Here is a 16,806-nt window from a genome sequence, read left to right as displayed (position 1 = left end):
CCATCCATTCATCCATTCAACCGCTTTTGTCTATGTTGAGAGGCAACGCCGAAGCAAACTTATGTCGCAGGGGAGAAAAGAAAATATGCACGATCTTCTGTGTGTCAGATCTTGTCCGCCGACCCTCGAAAGAATTATTGAGAAGCAGAAGAGATTCCGTTTCGGCGGAACACCCGGTTCGTTTATGTGCCCGTTCTGTTGACCCATCCAGTGCCAGAGAAAAAGCACTCGTTGAACCCGGTACGCCGCGCTTATGCGTCGTACGGTCTCCTGTCTATGGGGTATCTCGAGACGTGAAGACAAGAAGACAACGCGATCTATCCGTATGTCGTTCGATGGCCGAAAGCACAATGTAAAGCCAACTCCATTTGTACCAAGGGACAGGAGTCAGCTTCCACAATGTACCTTGCCGCCACCAGAAAATCAGTTGTCGCAAAAGCAATGTCGTAGAAAGAAGTATTTGTCGCAGTCGCGCAGATGATGTGAACCACACCGAACATCAGCAAGAGCCGATGCTCCAAGACGCCCTATTCCCAGGCCTATGCGGAGCAAAGATCAAAGAGAGGAATGGGCATCGTCCGGGGGCGTTTACCACCAGGATTGGCCGCCGCCACCTCCGGATGGGTTTCCGTAGGAGCCGCCACCGTATCCGCCTGATCCACCACCTCCACCACCATTGTAAGCAGGATTACCACCTCCACCGTAAGGAGCTGGGGGAGGACCACCATAGCCAGAACCGCCTCCACCACCCCCGTACGAAGAATTACCGCCGTATCCACCACCACCGCCGTAAGATGGACCGCCACCTCCACCACCAAATTTGCGGAAATCGCGGTTGGCTCCGCCGCCACGACCACGTCCACCTCCGGAGCGTCCGCCACGGCCACCGCCGCCACCAAACGAGCTCTCACGAGCAATGTTCTCGAGGAAAGCGGGGACTTCCTGGTTGGCCTCCTTGAGAAGCTCAATCAGGTCACGAACGACACCACGATTACCACGGTTGAAGAAAGCGGTAGAGATTCCTGTATTTCCGGCACGTCCAGTACGCTGCGTGGTTGTCAGTCTATGATTCGAGGGATGTGGATGGGGTGGAACGTACACCAATACGATGGACATAGTCATCGATGTCAGTAGGAAGATCGTAGTTGACGACATGGGTCACGTTAGGGATATCCAGACCCTGAATAATGTCAGTAGATGCATTGGTTACAAGCAAGTAAATGGAAATTCAAAAATTTTCCAAACGCGGAGCTTCTGGGCATCCCTAAGACGAGAAAGGTAACTGGTTGCCAATGTATCAAGACGAAAGAGCTGAGTTGGTGAGACTTACACGAGCAGCGACAGCGGTAGCAACCAAGATTGGGCAGCGGCCGTTACGGAACCTTGATTAGGGTGTCAGCAAATGCGTGTCATTCAATCTCATTGCTTTTTGAAAACAGAACATTTGGCAGTACTCACATCTCCAGTGCACGCTCACGCTCACGTTGAGTACGGTCACCGTGAATCGAGGTTGCTGGGAAGTTCTGATTGATCAAGAAGTCGGAGAGCGAGTCGGCCATACGCTTTGTCTCAACGAAGATTAAGGTAAGTCCAGCACCATGGGTGTGGAGAATGTCGAGCAAGACAGATCGCTTATCCGGATCCTCAACGTACTCGACTTTTTGTGTGATGTTCTCAGAAGTAGAACCAACACGTCCAACAGACAAGAAGACGTAGTCCTTCAGGAAATCACGGGCCAACATCTGGATATCGCGGGGGAAGGTGGCAGAGAACATAAGTGTTTGACGGTTTTGGACACCTGGCATATCTTCACCCTCCACAATACGGCGGATTTGAGGCTCGAAACCCATGTCCAACATACGATCAGCCTCATCGAGAACCAGATACTTGATGTTGCACAGGGAGATGCGACCACGTTCAATCAAGTCCACGAGACGACCAGGAGTGGCGACCAAAAGATCACAGCATTTTTGGCTGTTAGCAATGGACCAAGAAGGGAGAGGGGAGGGGGGAGGGGGGAGGGGGTAGGGGGAAGGTTAAGGAGTGAAGAGAAAGGAAAATTCGGTAGATCCGATTTGCGTACCACCTGTTTGTTTGATTAGCTGATGTACACGAGCGAGCTTGTTAACATGATCATGATGAAGTGACAAAAAGAAAGAATCGCCATGACAGAGAGAAAGATGCTGCGTGATGATGTATGGAGATGAAGAGGAATCATCGTGGATTGTCGGAAGGAACTGAAGTAGCACTTGCTACTGAAGTAAAGAACATCCAGCACTGTGAGCCCGAATTGTTCCTCCTAGACTCTAGTAGGAACCCTGGGCGACAGATCCGGCAAGAGCCCACCACTTCATAGAAGAAACGCAACGCTGTAATGATTGAAGGGGAAGGAAAGAAAGGAGGTACTCACGCTCCATGGCACGAAGTTGGGATCCAATATCGGCACCACCGTACACAACGCAAGGACGAACCCAGGAACGGTAAGCGAACTTGCGAGACTCGTCGAAGATCTGGGAGACAAGCTCACGGGTAGGGGCCAGGATCAAGGAGGTGGGGTAGGCCTTGCGTTGGCGGAAGTTGTTGCTGGCTCCAGCAGGAACTGCTGAAGGACCTGTAAGAAAGGCTTGGGACAAGATTGGGAACAAGAATCCACCAGTCTTTCCTGAACCGGTCTGGGCGCAAGCCATGAGGTCACGACCACCCATGACGATAGGGATCGAGTACTTCTGGACTGGGGTCGGGACCTTGTAATGAGCCAACTCGATGTTCCGAATCAGATGGTCGTCGAGAGGAGGGTTGGTAAATCTCAAGACAGGCTCTGGGACATCGGAACCAGAAGCCTCGACTGGGATGTCATCGTACTTCTCAAAGTTGATACCGGTCTGTTGCTTGGAAGGGTCATCTGCAATACCAAAAAGCTCACGCTCGAGACGGAGGTTCACGGGTCCAGCAATGTGCTTTCCGTCGCGCCATTGTCCGTCACCGCCGCCACGAGGAGGAGCAGAGCCGCCACCGCCCGACGCACCACCAGCGCCTGGGTTTCCGTATCCATTTCGGTTGAAGTGCTTTGGCTCAGAGTAGTTGTCCCATCCACCGCCGCCACGTCCAGCTGGGGGAGGGCCTCCAGCACCAGGAGTGAACTCGGGAGCCCCAGCCCAGTTTCCACCGGGGGGAGGACCGCCTCTGCTATAGGGAGAGTATTAGCACATGAGCCATAGGTGTAGACGTGAGTAGACAAGAATGTGACTTACCCACTTGGACCAGCCCAAGCGCTGCCATTAATACCAGGGTTAATGGGAGGACCACCGGCAGGAGGGCCACCAGGACCAGGACCGCCAACCTTTCCACGCATGTGGGGAGGGATGTACGAGCTGGCACCGCGAGCATCACCCGAGTTGATGTTCAATCCGCTCATGTTCAGTTGTTCTGCCATCTTGAGGTTTCGAAGGAAGCTGTGTCCTTGTAGGATGTAGGCTGCTGCTTTGGTTTGGAGTAGAAAAAGGGGTCAGAGACCTTGGATTGAGTTGACTTGGTGTTGGATTTGACGAAACACGATCGAAACGATTTTGTTGCAGAGAACGAGGCCGTGAGAATCGGGGAAAGACAACGCGTAAAAAGGATCGGAAATTAGGATTCCGTGTATAGACTCTCGCAAGAATCTAAGAAGGAAAAGGAGAGAGGGAGAGGAAGGATCTTGAGGTTGTAATGTAGGTGAGAGGGAGAGGGTTGAAGGGTTGAAGGGTTGGAAGGTTGGAAGGTTGGAAGATCATGAACGTTGGAGCAGGAGGCAAAATTTTGTTTGTAGCTGAGGCGCCGAGCTAAGATTGCTTAGCTCCGCGCTAAAGCAGACGACATGTGACTTGACCCCTTCCTGTACTTCGTCGTAGGTCCGTCGGTGAAAGTTGACAAGTTGACGGTCAGAGCTACTCCGATCGGTGGTAATCCGATAGCCCCTATATAACCGGTATTAGGTTGGGATCGTCCCGAGCAAAGGGGGCTTTTAAGTAGTTACGGGGTAGAGCCGCTATGTTCGTTCCTCTGCAACGCTTCGCTTCTTTAGGCTTCGTTCTACCCATTAATCAAGTGACTCCTTTTCTCTTTTATATCTTTTGCCTATTTACTGTTGACGTTGACATTGACATTGATAGAGAGATACGTATGCACTTTTCCAAGACCGACAAACTGCAACAAGCCAAGTAAGGTACCTATCTGAAATATCGGAAATATCGGAAATATCGGAAATGCGGGAGGCATGGGGGTCAATACAGTCACGTGGCAATACGCATCATTTAGGTATGCTACTAAGAGATCGCTATTACTACCCCCAACGATCGTCTAGAGAATAAGTAGACTCTGGCTCGTCATTCGGGTGTTCCAGAAGGAATCTCCAGGAACAGAGCTCCACAGCCCATGACGTATATTCGGTACCTCTTTATATCCTCCCGCCCCGCCGTCCGTCGTCCATTTGGACGTATGTTTTTCATCCATCATGGTACATCCGACGAGGTTGCGTTCCTAGCACTCGGAATCCGAGACTGAGAAAGAAGCTCTCTTCATGAAGGAAACCCTCACACTTTCAAGTGTTGAAATAGGAGTGGTTGTTGACACTGGCGTCAGGTGGTCTTCTCCTCTTTAGGGATCGAGGGGAGAACTTCTTCCATGGAGAGACGCAATACACAGCACAACTTATCCAGCATAGTTGCTCTTCTGCACGTTACCCGAAGCGCCTTTGTCAAAGCAACCACATTCGCCAATCCATTGATGCCCTCAGATCCGCTATTATACAGCCAGCCAGTTTACTTCCGACCCAGCCACTCATCAATTCCCCAACCACCCCTTCCTAAGGACAAGCGATCCTCGCCTCGTCGTCATAATCCACCTCCCTCACTCCATCCTTCGTCACAACCTTGACCATCATGCCCTTGAAATCGATCGGCAGCCGCCTCTTCAGCTCATCCGTGCATAACCTCAACAGCTTGATCCCCTCCTCGTACCCGATATCCGGATGGTGATGCTTATCAAGTATACTCAAGCAGTAGTACTGGGCGTATCCGTGGGCAGCGTAGGGCAGCGGAGCCAGCGAAGCTAGGTAGTCGAGCCAGTAGAGCGAAGGGCGATTGGTGAGCGGGTCGACGCCACCGAGCAGCAGGTTGACGTTGTAGGGTTTACGGGACCGAAGAGAGGAAGCCAGCTCGCCGCGGACGAAGTGTGCGAGGGCTGTCGGGGTAAGAGAGGTGGAGTTGCGCATGCTGTAGAGCTGGGCATTGGCTTGGATGTATTCTGCGAATTGGACTGGGAGGGGGATTAGCTTGTGTTTTTTTTTCTTTTCCTCGACGAAAGTGAGAAGAGGCGAGGCATACTGGTATCTCCAGCTTCTCCGCTGAAGGCCATCAATGTGTGTTTATTCAGCTCTCGCGTCTTGTCGTCGCTGGCTTTCAGGACAGTCGCTCCTCGCATGGCGGCCTTGCTGCAGGCGATCAAGGTGAAGTCCTTGCCGGTGATTCCAAGTAAGACCTCCCTAGAGGTACGTTAGCAGATTCAGAAGAAGCTAGTAGGAGCTGTTTACATAGTGATTGCGGGTCGTGGTGTTGTTGGATTGGATTGAGGTTGATGTTGAGGTTGTGGATGTTAGCTGGAGCTCTCTCTCTCTGCTGTAGCTGTAGGCGAGGCTCCTGTTCTACGCGTGGAGCTCTGCCTCGCTCGCGAACAGTGTAGAGTAAAGACATGGGTAGGATTAGCCAGCAACAGGCTTGGTCAGAGCAGGGAACCAGTATTACCACAACGTACAACTATATTGGAGAAGAATTAACAATGTGGTATTTTCTTTCACGTCGATTACCTGATACCTAGTCATATATATCCAACTTCCACATAAAAGTGATATTCTCCACAGTCCTCACGTGCTTCAAACCACACCATCCCCAGTGAGATCTCACCGCCTTCCTTCTCAGCCTGGCAGAAAAAAGCGGCCCTCCAAAAATTATTTCCACCTCACAAACCCAAGCTACAATTCAGCCCCAAAACCTCGAACCCCAACCCTCGATCGCCCACCACAATATGTCCTCCTTCTTCACGCTCCCCTCTGCAAAGAAGCGCAAGCGTCCCGACAACGCTCTCACGGCGCCTCCCAAGAAACGACTCGCATCGTCCGCCAAATCTAAGTCCAAACCAGCGCCCGCACGGAGACCACAGCGAGATGAATCGATTTCCGGCAGTGATGACGATCACGGCGAAGCTAGGGACCAAGATGAAGATATGCCAGATACCAGCGGGAGTAGCGATGAAGGCGAGGGAGGAGAGGAGGAAGAGACGGCTGCCGAGAGACGATTGAGGCTTGCCGAAAGATATCTCGAGAATATCCGTGGAGAGGTGGAAGCTGCGAACCCGGAAGAATTCGACGCCGAGGAAATCGACCGGGACTTGATTGCGGAACGCCTGATTGAGGATGTAGCCGAGAGTAAAGGGCGCATGTACCGCGACTCGCTCTCCTCCGAACTCGACTTTTCAGGCGCAGGTCACAGCTGGTTCAAGTGGAACACACAGACGGTGACCAGCGTAGCGACACGTCTCCCATGGGCGTATACCGTTGGCAAGGATATGGGCCTCACGAAATGGAAGATCCAAGAACTACCAAAGCATCAATGGCTTCCGAAAGCTGGGAAAAAAGCAAGCAAGAAGGCCAAACCGCCGCCGAAGCGTGTACCAGAGCAGATCGCCCACGTCAAGGGTAACAGGAAGGAGAGCAAGAACAACGCCTACAAAGGCCACGTCGATACCATTCTCACGGTGGCCGCAAGCCAGGACGGTAGATTTGTAGTTACAGGCGGCAAGGACAGGCGAATCGTCGTCTGGGATGCTGCTACGCTTACATGTCTGCGAGTGTTCCATCAGCATCGTGACGCAGTGCTCGGCCTTGCCTTCAGGAGAGGGACGAACCAGTTGTATAGTGCGAGTAAGGACCGCACAATTAAGATCTGGAGTCTGAACGAGCTCGCGTACGTCGAAACACTATTCGGACATCAGGATGAAGTCGTTGATGTCTCGGCCCTGGCGCAGGAGAGATGCATCTCAGTTGGTGCTCGGGACCGCACAGCACGCTTGTGGAAAGTCGTCGAAGAGACGCAGCTTGTGTTCAGAGGAGGTGGAGGAGAGAAGAAATCACGGTCGAAAGCCCCCGGTAGACCATCGGTGCAGGAAGGCAGCATTGATCGCGTGGCGATGATCGACGAAGAGATGTTCGTTACGGGATCTGACAATGGCAGTCTGTCACTTTGGGTAGTACACAAGAAGAAACCCCTTTTCGTGCTCCCGTTATGTCACGGTGTCGATCCTGCCATGAAAGCTGAAGATGTATCCGCTGAAAAACACCCCAAGGAGGAGGTCATACCGCAGCCTACACCGCGCTGGATCACCGCTCTAGCCACAATACCCTACTCCGACGTGATCCTCTCAGGAAGCTGGGACGGAGAGATCAGAGCGTGGAGGGTTAGCGACGACAAGAAGAAGATCGAGTCGTTGGGAACCTTGGGAGCATCCGGCATCATCGCAAACGGCACCGGCACAACTACCGCCTTGACCAGCCATCCGGATCTCGCAGAAGGCGATTCTGCCCCATCCCAACCACCACCGCCACCACCAGGCCCTATACGCGGCATCATAAACGACATCTCCCTCTTCGAGCGCGGTGACCGCGGTAAAGACGGCGTGTGCGTCGTCGTCGCAGTCGGCAAAGAGCACCGCATGGGCCGGTGGATCCAGAGCGCGAACGGGAAGAACGGCGGCGTCGTGTTTGAGATTCCTAAGATCCTTGCGGGGAATGGTTCGCTGGACGAGGTGGAAGGGGAGCAGAAGGGGGAGGGGGAGGGGCAGGCTAAAATTGTTGGGAAGAGAGTCGAATGAGAAAGGGAGAACATGGTAGAAGATTACTTACATGTTATGTTGGATTGGAGGGAAGGAAGGTTTCGACGATACGCAGTGAAAAATATTAACACTTGAGAGAGCTCACTCGGGTGCTACTACTCTGTTAAAAAGAACAGAATAGAATAGATACTGAGTCTTCTCCGTCTCCCTCCCTCTTCTCTTTCTACAATCACATTCGCAATCACAACCAACCTGTACATACTATCCAGCAACTCTCCAGCATACCATCCAGCATACCATCCATCCATCCAGCAACCAAAACCCAAACCCAAATTCAACACCACAATCCATATCCATTCCCGCCCATTCCTGCATCCCCTGCTACTCAATCCCATCCCTCCCTCTCTCTCCATCCATCCATCCATCCATACATCCATACCAAACCAAATTGAAATTGAACCAAACCCACTCCAAACATCAGAATGATGTCCAAATGATATTTATTTATTTCTCTCCCTCCCCCCCCCTCCTTTTTTCTCTCTCTCCCTCTTACTCCAGTGTAGAAAGAGGTGCAGGCAAAGGCAGCTAGCTACAGAAACGCTCTAGGTTGAATATACATAGATACTCAAGCAAGGCATTGATTAGCCTATCGATTTTGATTTTATAATCTGATACCTACCTACCTACCTACCTATCCAGCGTATGTATATATGTATGTATGTATGTGTGTAGGTGTACCTGCATATGTATATGTATGTACGTTTGTGTATATGGGCAATGGGGATTTGAGTACCTACTTGTCAGCTACTGCGTGGTGCGTGCTGCTGCTGGCTGATTGACTTGCTGTTTTACTCTTGCTTTTACTTTTGCTTTTACTTTTACTTTTCTGCTGAAGTACGTACGTACATACATACTTACATATATACATACATATTTACATATATCATTCCTCAACTGCTCCAAAGTCGTGACTTGCCTACTCTCTTATCTTCTCTAAACACAATCGATCTTCGAAACCCCGCTGACAGAATAGAAAAAAGAAAAAGAAAAGAAAAGAAAAAACCTTCTTTTTACAAGCGATCAGGTATCACATCTCCAGCTCAGACCCTCACTTCTTACCATTAACCCTCCCTTTCCCTTTCCCGTCCCTCCTCCGCTCCCAAACCTGCAGGTAGCTCTCTCCCAAGTACAACAGCTCCTTCGGCGCCTCCTTGACAAACAGATCCTGCATCTCGCTCCATCCGCCCCGCGCCTTGTCCAGCAGCTGGCACTTCCAGCTCCGGCCCACCTCGCCGCCCGCCGCCCCCTCGACGTCCTCCTTCCCCCGCACCGCCTCGTGCACAATGTTCGCCACGAGGTCGTACCAGATCGGCTCGCCCATCGCGTGCACCTTGGGATCCGGCTCCACGTAGGGCGACAGGTCGAGGTTGCGCGCGTCGAAGGTGACAATGGTGGGGTTGCGCTCCTCGACGAACTTGTTCTTGGAGAAGCGCTTGACGTGGAAGAGGAGGAAGGGCGGGAGGGGATGCAGGAGGCGGTAGCGTTTGCGCATGTTGAGGTGTTCTTGCGCTTGCCGGCCATCGTACTTGCTCAATATAGACGTCAAGGGGACCTGTGGGATGATGTTTGCGTCGAGCTCGTCTTGGAAGAGGGGCGCCGCGGGAAGGTCGAGAGTCAGGAACATGAAGCGATTGACATCGGTTTGTACAGATGCCGCTTCTTCAAAGCGCAGTCGGTCGCCAGCATCGGCTTTCGCGGTGATGGCTTGGGACTCGACTTTGAGCTTTCCTTGGAAGACGCGCTGGACCATACTGCTACCGGGTTTCGTCTTGCTGCCCCCAAGAGCCAAATGAAGGTTGTTGAGGAACCAGGAGAGGAAGTCCACCGGGTCCGATTGCGTCGTCAGGGTGAACTTCTTGTTGCTCTTTAGCGAGATTTCCTGTAGCAGTTCGTGCGGTGAGACATGGCTCTTGAACGCTCTCGGGTTCCAAATCTTGCGCACTAGAATCGATAGCCTCTTGACCAGTTCCGGAGCCTTGCTGAAATCCTCCAAGAGCAGGTAGTTACGTAGCGGAGGGACGTGAGACAGCGCCTGCACGACTACATTGAAATAGTCGTTCTCCTTGATATTATTCATGCCCACGAATCCAGGACTGTACTCCTTCCCACCCAGTGCCCAAGCCTTGTCCTTCGCTCCCGGCCTATCCAAACTCATAACCTCCTCCTTCGAATACCGCGGATCCGAGACGAATTTGATGTCATCCAGACTCTTGTTCTTGACCTCGTAGCCCTCAGGCAGCACGTACACCTTTTGCGTCTGCATGTTGATGTACACATGATGCCCGACTTCCAGCGCATGGAAATACGCGTGGGATTTCGGTCCCCGCCCCTGGTAGTATTTGCCGCAGACAAGGCACGCGTAGACATTGATATTGCTCAGGGAGATGGAGCATAGCTTCTCGAAATCGAAGTCCAGTACCCCTCTGTTGATCGTATCGAGGTATAGATCGTCGAAACCCTCCATCGGCGCTTCCTGTCGCACCGGAGCTTTCCTTCTATCCAGATCCTCTTCCTCTTCATCTTCTCCTTCATCTTCTCCTTCTTCTTCGTCGTGCGCGGGCGGAGGCGGTGGAGGGATCTCGGAGAGTGTATGTTGTTCGAATCGCTGCTGAATTGGCAGCTCGGAGCCGTTGTGCTGCTCGTGGAAATTGCCAACCCGGGATTTCTTCAAGGAGGGCGAATCAGTGCCGGCAATATCCTCGAGGGTTTCCGTGGCTGTTCGTTTGGACATGGCGTATCTGGGAATGTGGTCTTGAGAATGCGCTTGAATTAGGGTGCGTTGTTCTTCGAGTTGAGTCGTGATTCTTTTGGTCGCGAAAGTTGAAGCTGAGCTGCGAGGCTGCAAGTCTTGGCTTAGTGGTCCGAGCTCAGACTCCCATAGCGTCCCCTCTCGCTAAATTTTTGTTTACTAATGTATCTCGCCATCACGTTTCGTCCAAGCTATTCAAGAGCGGCATTTCTCGATTCCAATCCTCTCACCTACTCTGTTAAGTTCTACTTATCATTTCATGATGCTCCACTCTTGCCTCCAAATGCATCTTATTAAGCAAATTTACACCAAATAGAAAATAAAGTCTCTCAGTATTACTGTCATCTCACAAAATTCCGCTCTTACCTAAAAGCATCTTACGAGCAGAGTATTGTTAATACATTTATCGATTTTAAAAGCGATCAAGAGAGAGCCAAGCATGATTAGACTTGAGCATAAGGCGATATGAGTTGATGGATCAGAGCTGAATGCTAAAGGAGGCTGGGCTTCTAAGTGTGGTGGGATGGTTGCGAAAGTAAAAAGGGCTATTCATATCATTATCGTTATATCTTATTACATCAGGTAATGCTCGAGCGGCACGCAGCAGGCCAAGAAAGGAGGCTGGACAGAGGCACAGCCTATGGTGGTATGTATCTCACACCTTCCGATAGGATTAAGCAGATGCTTTTGGCTTGGTGGGAGGGCTGAGAGACATGACCCTGCGGATCCAGCCTACTCCTACGTTAGACGCCGATTCAATTTTTAACAACCTGTGACTTGGCGGATAACTCTCACTCGGTTCTGGACAAGGATTGATCATAGAGCCAAAATCACGCTCCATAATCAGAGAGGGGTAATTATACATTATGAATTAAACATGAAAAGCCTTAGTGTCCCTAGGCCCAACCCTCTATTCGATTTCTCTAATCCAATTCTATTTTCTTGCAATTGAACCAGGCAGTCAGCCCTCCTTCGCTTCATGCTTCAACCCAGGTACGTCGGACCGGGCGCCGAAGCAGCATCCGCGTAGCAGCTCGCCTGCCGGAAATCAGGGAACGCCGCTACATTCTCCGGCGATATGTCCCCAGCGCACTGGGCGTAAAGCACGATGGGCCAGCACCCAGGGATCGGGCTTGCATATCTATTGGTCTATCTCTAGTCAGTATGTTCCAACTTGTATAGTGGCAAGTATCGGGAATGAGAGAGGCCCTGCTTCGAATACTCCTAAAGCCTCGGGTGGGAGGCGCATGAATTCCAAAACCCCATTTTCAAGATGTAAGAGCGCAGCGCAGCGTTGGAGAAGAGGAGTGGGATTGTATGAGAGCGATGCTTACCACACCAACCGCAATGCCCCTGCTCCCTTCGACGACAATATCCGGACACGCATAGAAGCGGTCAAAGGCGTAGGTGACGTCCAACCGCCCGCCCCTTAGATCAATCCCACTCGAGCCCACGCCAATATTCAGCTCTACAAATCCCGCCTGCGCCCCCGGATTGCTCGATCCGTCCTGGTGTGTGGTCGCGAACACCATCGAGTACGGCGCCTCGTTCGGAGCCACGAGACCAGCTGTGACATGCATCTGGTGTCCGGCTTCGCAGCAGTCGCTTCCGTTGCGGAAGAGACCGGGTTGAGCAAGGTCTAAATAAGTCGTCGATGGGTCGGTCAGCACGAACAGGTTTTTGCCTGCGCCGACGTGGACGGGTTGGGCAATCCAGTTGTTGATGTTGGGGAGGGAAGAGGGATTGGGATTCGAGCCGTAGGCCTTGGCGACGAGGGTGAAGGTATCCGCGAGCACGAGGGATGGCTCTTGACGGGCTTGATGAGGTGCTGCGAGAGCGTTGTTGAGAAGGGCCAGTGCGATGGCTGCTGAGGTATGAATGGGATACATGACTTGTGATCAGAGTTCAGTTGTATGATGAGTCGGCCAGCAAGTTCGATATATGAACAGGTCAAGAATGTCAAGAATGTTAAGAACTTCAAGAATGTCAAGAATACGTCAATTATTTTGTGTTTAGACGAGGTACCTATGTCCCTATCTTATTATACTGGCAGTTGCGATGCACCAAACCACATGGCTCAAAGCGACTTGATCATGATAGCTCATGTAAGCTCGTACTACACTTCTCGTACTCGTGGGATATACTCTCTCGGTTGGCAAACACAAGGTAGCCGCTGATCAATTGAGTCTTTCTACCGGCTAGAACTCGTGTTATGTTACCACAAAGGCGCAGTAGGAGGCTGGGACGGTTGTGAGCATCAGGCTCGGCTAACTGCATTCTTTGTTTGCATCCGAGGCTCGTATTGATGACGCTCCCTCCGTCATTTGCGTGTCGTCTTTTGAACAAATCAATGATGGAGAGACAGACTTCCATCATAAGGGAATACCTGATACGTGGACGCGGATAACTGGAAATACGCATATGAGTATTCCCTATCCAAGATTGTCGGCAGTGCTAAGACGAGGGAGTCAGATGTCATACGAACCCAGACTCAATCTGCTAACAGGTCCAAATCAATCGATGTAACTTTCCACATGGCCCTTCCAGCAGCAGTAATTCCAGGAATCAGCCCTTATCTGATAAACAGTCACGAGACTTCAGATTGTCAATCACGTGTAAACAAGTCTTTCGATTGACAGGCTCAGTTAGCTACTTCGAATATTTTCGAAATCCTAGCCTAGCCTTTTAGATCATGCCCAGCCATATTTTCTTGAGTGGGTATAAGGAGTACTCTGATAGAATGCTTGCATTGCATTTCTGTCGTTGAATATGTTCCCAAGCCTTGATAACTTGAGTGACAGCTTCTAAAAAAACTCGATACTTCTCGCACTTCTTCATTATGCCGGCTCTGTCTTCTCAGCCAGCTGCAGCTTATAATCTCCATTCACCCTGGCACTTATAATAAAGGAAGACTCAAACAGATTTTTAGTCATGTAAACAATGGTGTATAATTACTAGCGAGACGGCAAGTTTACGAGGCATCTGCATCTTTTTTTTTTCCTTGCCTCGCATCCATCAGCTGCTTGCAACTTGTCAAGAGCATTGGGCTCTCTACCTTGTTGAGTACAGTCCGAATTTATATGTGATCCTTTGCAACAAACTGCGCTCAATCTCTCTCTATATTTACAATCGGTCAACAACTCACTGATCCATGAACAAGCAGGCGAGCTGAATCCGCCCATGGCCGAACAGGACGAGGTCTCGCCACATGAATAACAATTCCACCCCCTATTCGTCTCCTGCTGCCCCTTGCACTGGAAACTCTCCGTCGGGCTATTTGTGAAACCTTGCCTTCCCCATATGTTAAGACATGCACGCGCAGGAGATATGAAGCGGCATCTTCCAACCCAGGGCTTTAGCTATAGCCAGCTACTGCACTGCAGCCAAAGCGTGAGATACCGAGATATATCCCTTATTTTATATCCGTCGTCTGACGTACGTCCCGTGGTCATTCAGGATCAATTCATTGGATGCGTTCCTAAACTGCATGGAATCGAGGCGGCCTTGACGCAGCATCCCGGCGTGAAAGGCGTCTTGGTGGTCGGACAAACGAGATTCTGCCCCGGCGGCTATCGTCGAGTTACAAGATGACCTAGCGAAGACACTCTTTGCCATAGATCAGGTGCACTTCCTCGAGACCTGGCTCTGGCCGTACGCTGTCGAGGTCAACGAGCGTGCGCCATCCTACGGAAAGGGGATTCTACAGAAAGGAGCGGCGCTCAAACTCTACGCCTCGGATATCGATGCCCTCTACCAGACTCTACCAGAGGAGCGACGAAGACCAGACTCCGGCCCAGAATCTCCCTAGGATCGATGTGCGCGATCCAAGTCAGGATCTGGAGGCCAGGTTGGCGAGCGTTGTCGAAAGGTCTTCAGCTCGCCCAGACTCTCGTCCGACGAGGATTTCTTCTCAGCTGGCATGGACTCTTTGCATATCATGGATCTTTATATATCGTGTACTTTGGGGCTTCGTGCCATGCAATGCGAATGAATGATTCTTTGGTTTCCATTTGCATGGACAATTCCGAAAAAGGGATCAGATAGAAAGTAATGTCAATATTTCATTGAGACGCGATAATTGCGAAGTCAGAATATTGAATGATTGATTCAATACTTTAAACCCAAGACTCCATATCGTCTGGTATGCTCTATCTATATATACCTATCTATCCATATCCATCTACGTATAGTACATTTATACGTTATCAAATTACTCGTCGTCACCGTTCATCGCTATACTAACTAATTATACTTTCTCAAACGCAAATTCGACGCCGGAATCCAATCCCGACAGCGGAGGGAGATATCGATTTACCAGCATCGAGCCCAGATATTGGCCGCGTCCAGGCGTGCCCTTCGAGCCGGGCACCACAAACATCTCCTTGCCAATCTCGTACTTGTCGTCTCCGAGCCGGCCCATGATGCTCGCCCTGTCCATATCCCCCACCGTGTCGTCCGTCTCTTCCTCGACCTCGACCACGGATATCTTTGGCGAGTCCTCGGCATCCACCACCTTCCATGGCTTCCTCCACACGGTCTTGGTCTTCTTCTTCGGCTGCTTCTTCGGTTTCTCCACGGGAGGTTCCGGCGCGCGACGCGGCAGCAGGATTCCGAGGGCGCTGTAGATGATAACCACTAACATCTCGGGCAAGATCGACATGCAGCCCATCAGCAGCATGTTCCCCCCCAAGAAGCCAAACTCCGGATCCGAGATGTACGCCCCCAGGAAGCCGTAGATCAGGCGGACCCAGATGAGCGGCAGCGAGGCCGTGATGGCGTACAGCACGTAGCGGTCATCCGGCCCGAAGCGCGAGCGTATTCTGAGCATGGATAGCGCCACGAAGGCCGCGATGAGGGACACGGCGAGGAATATGACAACGCCGACGCGCGAGGTCAGGGGAATCTCAAGGTGGCCGGTGGCGGCGAATTTTAGGCCGACGTCGATAGCGCCTTCGTCGCAGAGCACCAGCGCGGCCACGACGGGCACGCGGACAAGGACCAGGTGCACTGGCTTGAGCGTCGTTGGATAGATCTTGACCATGCCGAAGCGGACGCGGTAGAGCAGGCCGAGGGTCGAGAGCAACAGCGGCGAGAGGCCCGTGAAAGACAGGACCAGCGCGACGGTGTGCAGCACGCCGGCTTTCTGCTCCGTCGGGGAGTGGATGGTGGCCAGGTCCAATGCCCCGCCGACGATGCGGATCAGGGAGAAGAAGATCAAGAACAGGAAGCCCGTATTTGGGCTGAAGCCATGGCGCAGGCACAGGTACACGCTCAGCGGCACGGTAGGCGAGTAAAAGGCGATAGTGGCGACGGAGAGGATGTTCTCTTCGGTAAAAGACATATCGGAAGGCCAGCTGTGGTGATGGACGTGGACGTGGACGTGGACGTGGACGTGGAGATGGAGGTGGAGGTGGACCCAGTCTCTCCTGCACGCATCCTCTCTTTCTTTCTTTCCTTCTTTCTATCTTCCTCTTTCCTGCCTTCTCTTCTTTCGCCCGACCAGAGCAAAGGGCCCAGCCTCCCCTTATTATCAGTCAATACAGCATGCTGCTGTTACTGCTGTTGCTGCTACACAGCGGTGGTTCATCTCATCCCATCCAGTTGCACGTTTGACAACAGTCCTAGTCCCAGAGCCAGTCCCAGTCTCATGCTGTCGTGTAATCCAGAACACGCACTGAAGAATTCGATAATCCTGATGTTCGTTAGAGCAAATCCTCTTCTTATCTGAGACCCGAATGACGGAGGTCGGAGACCTGGGGGAGGCCTTGGGAGGCCTTTCGAGGCTGGGCTTTGACCGAGTCCGAGGGCCTGCGAAACGTCAAACGTGATATTTCTTCCTCACTCGAGCCGAGGGAGAGGGAAAAGAACAGTAAAGGGATTGAAACGCTTCTAGAACGGGGTATTGCCAGATCGATACTGGATTGTCCCTCTATCGAGAGGTCTGTTCGCGCCCTGGAGACTGGAGATCCATCTCAACGGGGACGGGCCGGGTGTACACATTCTGCACGACTGTTGCGACCGTTGCACAGCATGCAGATCTCACGGGAAGACTATTGAATGAGAGCCCGAAAGCATATATTAGAAGGGCGATCAATCACTGAAGAGAGGGAACCATAGACGCTCGAATCCGAAGTGGT

At 51.8% G+C, this 16,806-nt stretch overlaps 8 protein-coding genes across 8 annotated transcripts; 2 read left to right on the top strand and 6 right to left on the bottom strand.

Moving 5' to 3' along the window:
* Positions 1–588: 588 nt before the first annotated feature.
* L3040_007779 (uncharacterized protein) lies at positions 589–1,775 on the bottom strand (the record flags this gene model as incomplete). Its single annotated transcript, XM_007293253.2, has 4 exons — positions 589–1,047; positions 1,100–1,180; positions 1,331–1,382; positions 1,459–1,775. The coding sequence occupies 4 exons, from the start codon at positions 1,773–1,775 to the stop codon at positions 589–591; spliced, it is 909 nt and encodes a 302-aa protein (XP_007293315.2).
* A 261-nt stretch (positions 1,776–2,036) lies between these two features.
* Positions 2,037–3,433, bottom strand: L3040_007778 (uncharacterized protein; the record flags this gene model as incomplete). Its single annotated transcript, XM_066154689.1, has 3 exons — positions 2,037–2,086; positions 2,411–3,186; positions 3,252–3,433. 3 exons carry the CDS (start codon positions 3,431–3,433, stop codon positions 2,037–2,039), a joined length of 1,008 nt encoding a protein of 335 aa, XP_066010596.1.
* Positions 3,434–4,840: 1,407 nt separating this feature from the next.
* L3040_007777 (uncharacterized protein) lies at positions 4,841–5,726 on the bottom strand (the record flags this gene model as incomplete). Its single annotated transcript, XM_066154688.1, has 4 exons — positions 4,841–5,292; positions 5,361–5,467; positions 5,515–5,518; positions 5,567–5,726. The coding sequence occupies 4 exons, from the start codon at positions 5,724–5,726 to the stop codon at positions 4,841–4,843; spliced, it is 723 nt and encodes a 240-aa protein (XP_066010595.1).
* A 331-nt stretch (positions 5,727–6,057) lies between these two features.
* L3040_007776 (uncharacterized protein) lies at positions 6,058–7,899 on the top strand (the record flags this gene model as incomplete). Its single annotated transcript, XM_007293255.1, has 1 exon — positions 6,058–7,899. The coding sequence occupies one exon, from the start codon at positions 6,058–6,060 to the stop codon at positions 7,897–7,899; it is 1,842 nt and encodes a 613-aa protein (XP_007293317.1).
* Positions 7,900–8,968: 1,069 nt separating this feature from the next.
* On the bottom strand, positions 8,969–10,651 carry L3040_007775 (uncharacterized protein; the record flags this gene model as incomplete). Its single annotated transcript, XM_066154687.1, has 1 exon — positions 8,969–10,651. One exon carries the CDS (start codon positions 10,649–10,651, stop codon positions 8,969–8,971), a length of 1,683 nt encoding a protein of 560 aa, XP_066010594.1.
* Positions 10,652–11,653: 1,002 nt separating this feature from the next.
* L3040_007774 (uncharacterized protein) lies at positions 11,654–12,558 on the bottom strand (the record flags this gene model as incomplete). Its single annotated transcript, XM_007293256.2, has 2 exons — positions 11,654–11,818; positions 12,004–12,558. 2 exons carry the CDS (start codon positions 12,556–12,558, stop codon positions 11,654–11,656), a joined length of 720 nt encoding a protein of 239 aa, XP_007293318.2.
* Positions 12,559–13,996: 1,438 nt separating this feature from the next.
* L3040_007773 (uncharacterized protein) lies at positions 13,997–14,477 on the top strand (the record flags this gene model as incomplete). Its single annotated transcript, XM_066154686.1, has 3 exons — positions 13,997–14,059; positions 14,126–14,243; positions 14,287–14,477. The coding sequence occupies 3 exons, from the start codon at positions 13,997–13,999 to the stop codon at positions 14,475–14,477; spliced, it is 372 nt and encodes a 123-aa protein (XP_066010593.1).
* A 438-nt stretch (positions 14,478–14,915) lies between these two features.
* Positions 14,916–16,010, bottom strand: L3040_007772 (uncharacterized protein; the record flags this gene model as incomplete). The annotated part of the gene is made up of 1 exon (XM_007293258.1): positions 14,916–16,010. The coding sequence occupies one exon, from the start codon at positions 16,008–16,010 to the stop codon at positions 14,916–14,918; it is 1,095 nt and encodes a 364-aa protein (XP_007293320.1).
* Positions 16,011–16,806: the final 796 nt, after the last annotated feature.

The sequence above is a fragment of the Drepanopeziza brunnea genome (genome assembly GCF_022702325.1).
Source record: "Drepanopeziza brunnea f. sp. 'multigermtubi' strain 214-2 chromosome Unknown ctg14, whole genome shotgun sequence".
Taxonomy (NCBI): Eukaryota; Fungi; Ascomycota; class Leotiomycetes; order Helotiales; family Drepanopezizaceae; genus Drepanopeziza; species Drepanopeziza brunnea.
Note: the sequence above shows the minus strand (reverse complement) of the source record. Positions and strands in the feature narration are given on the sequence as shown.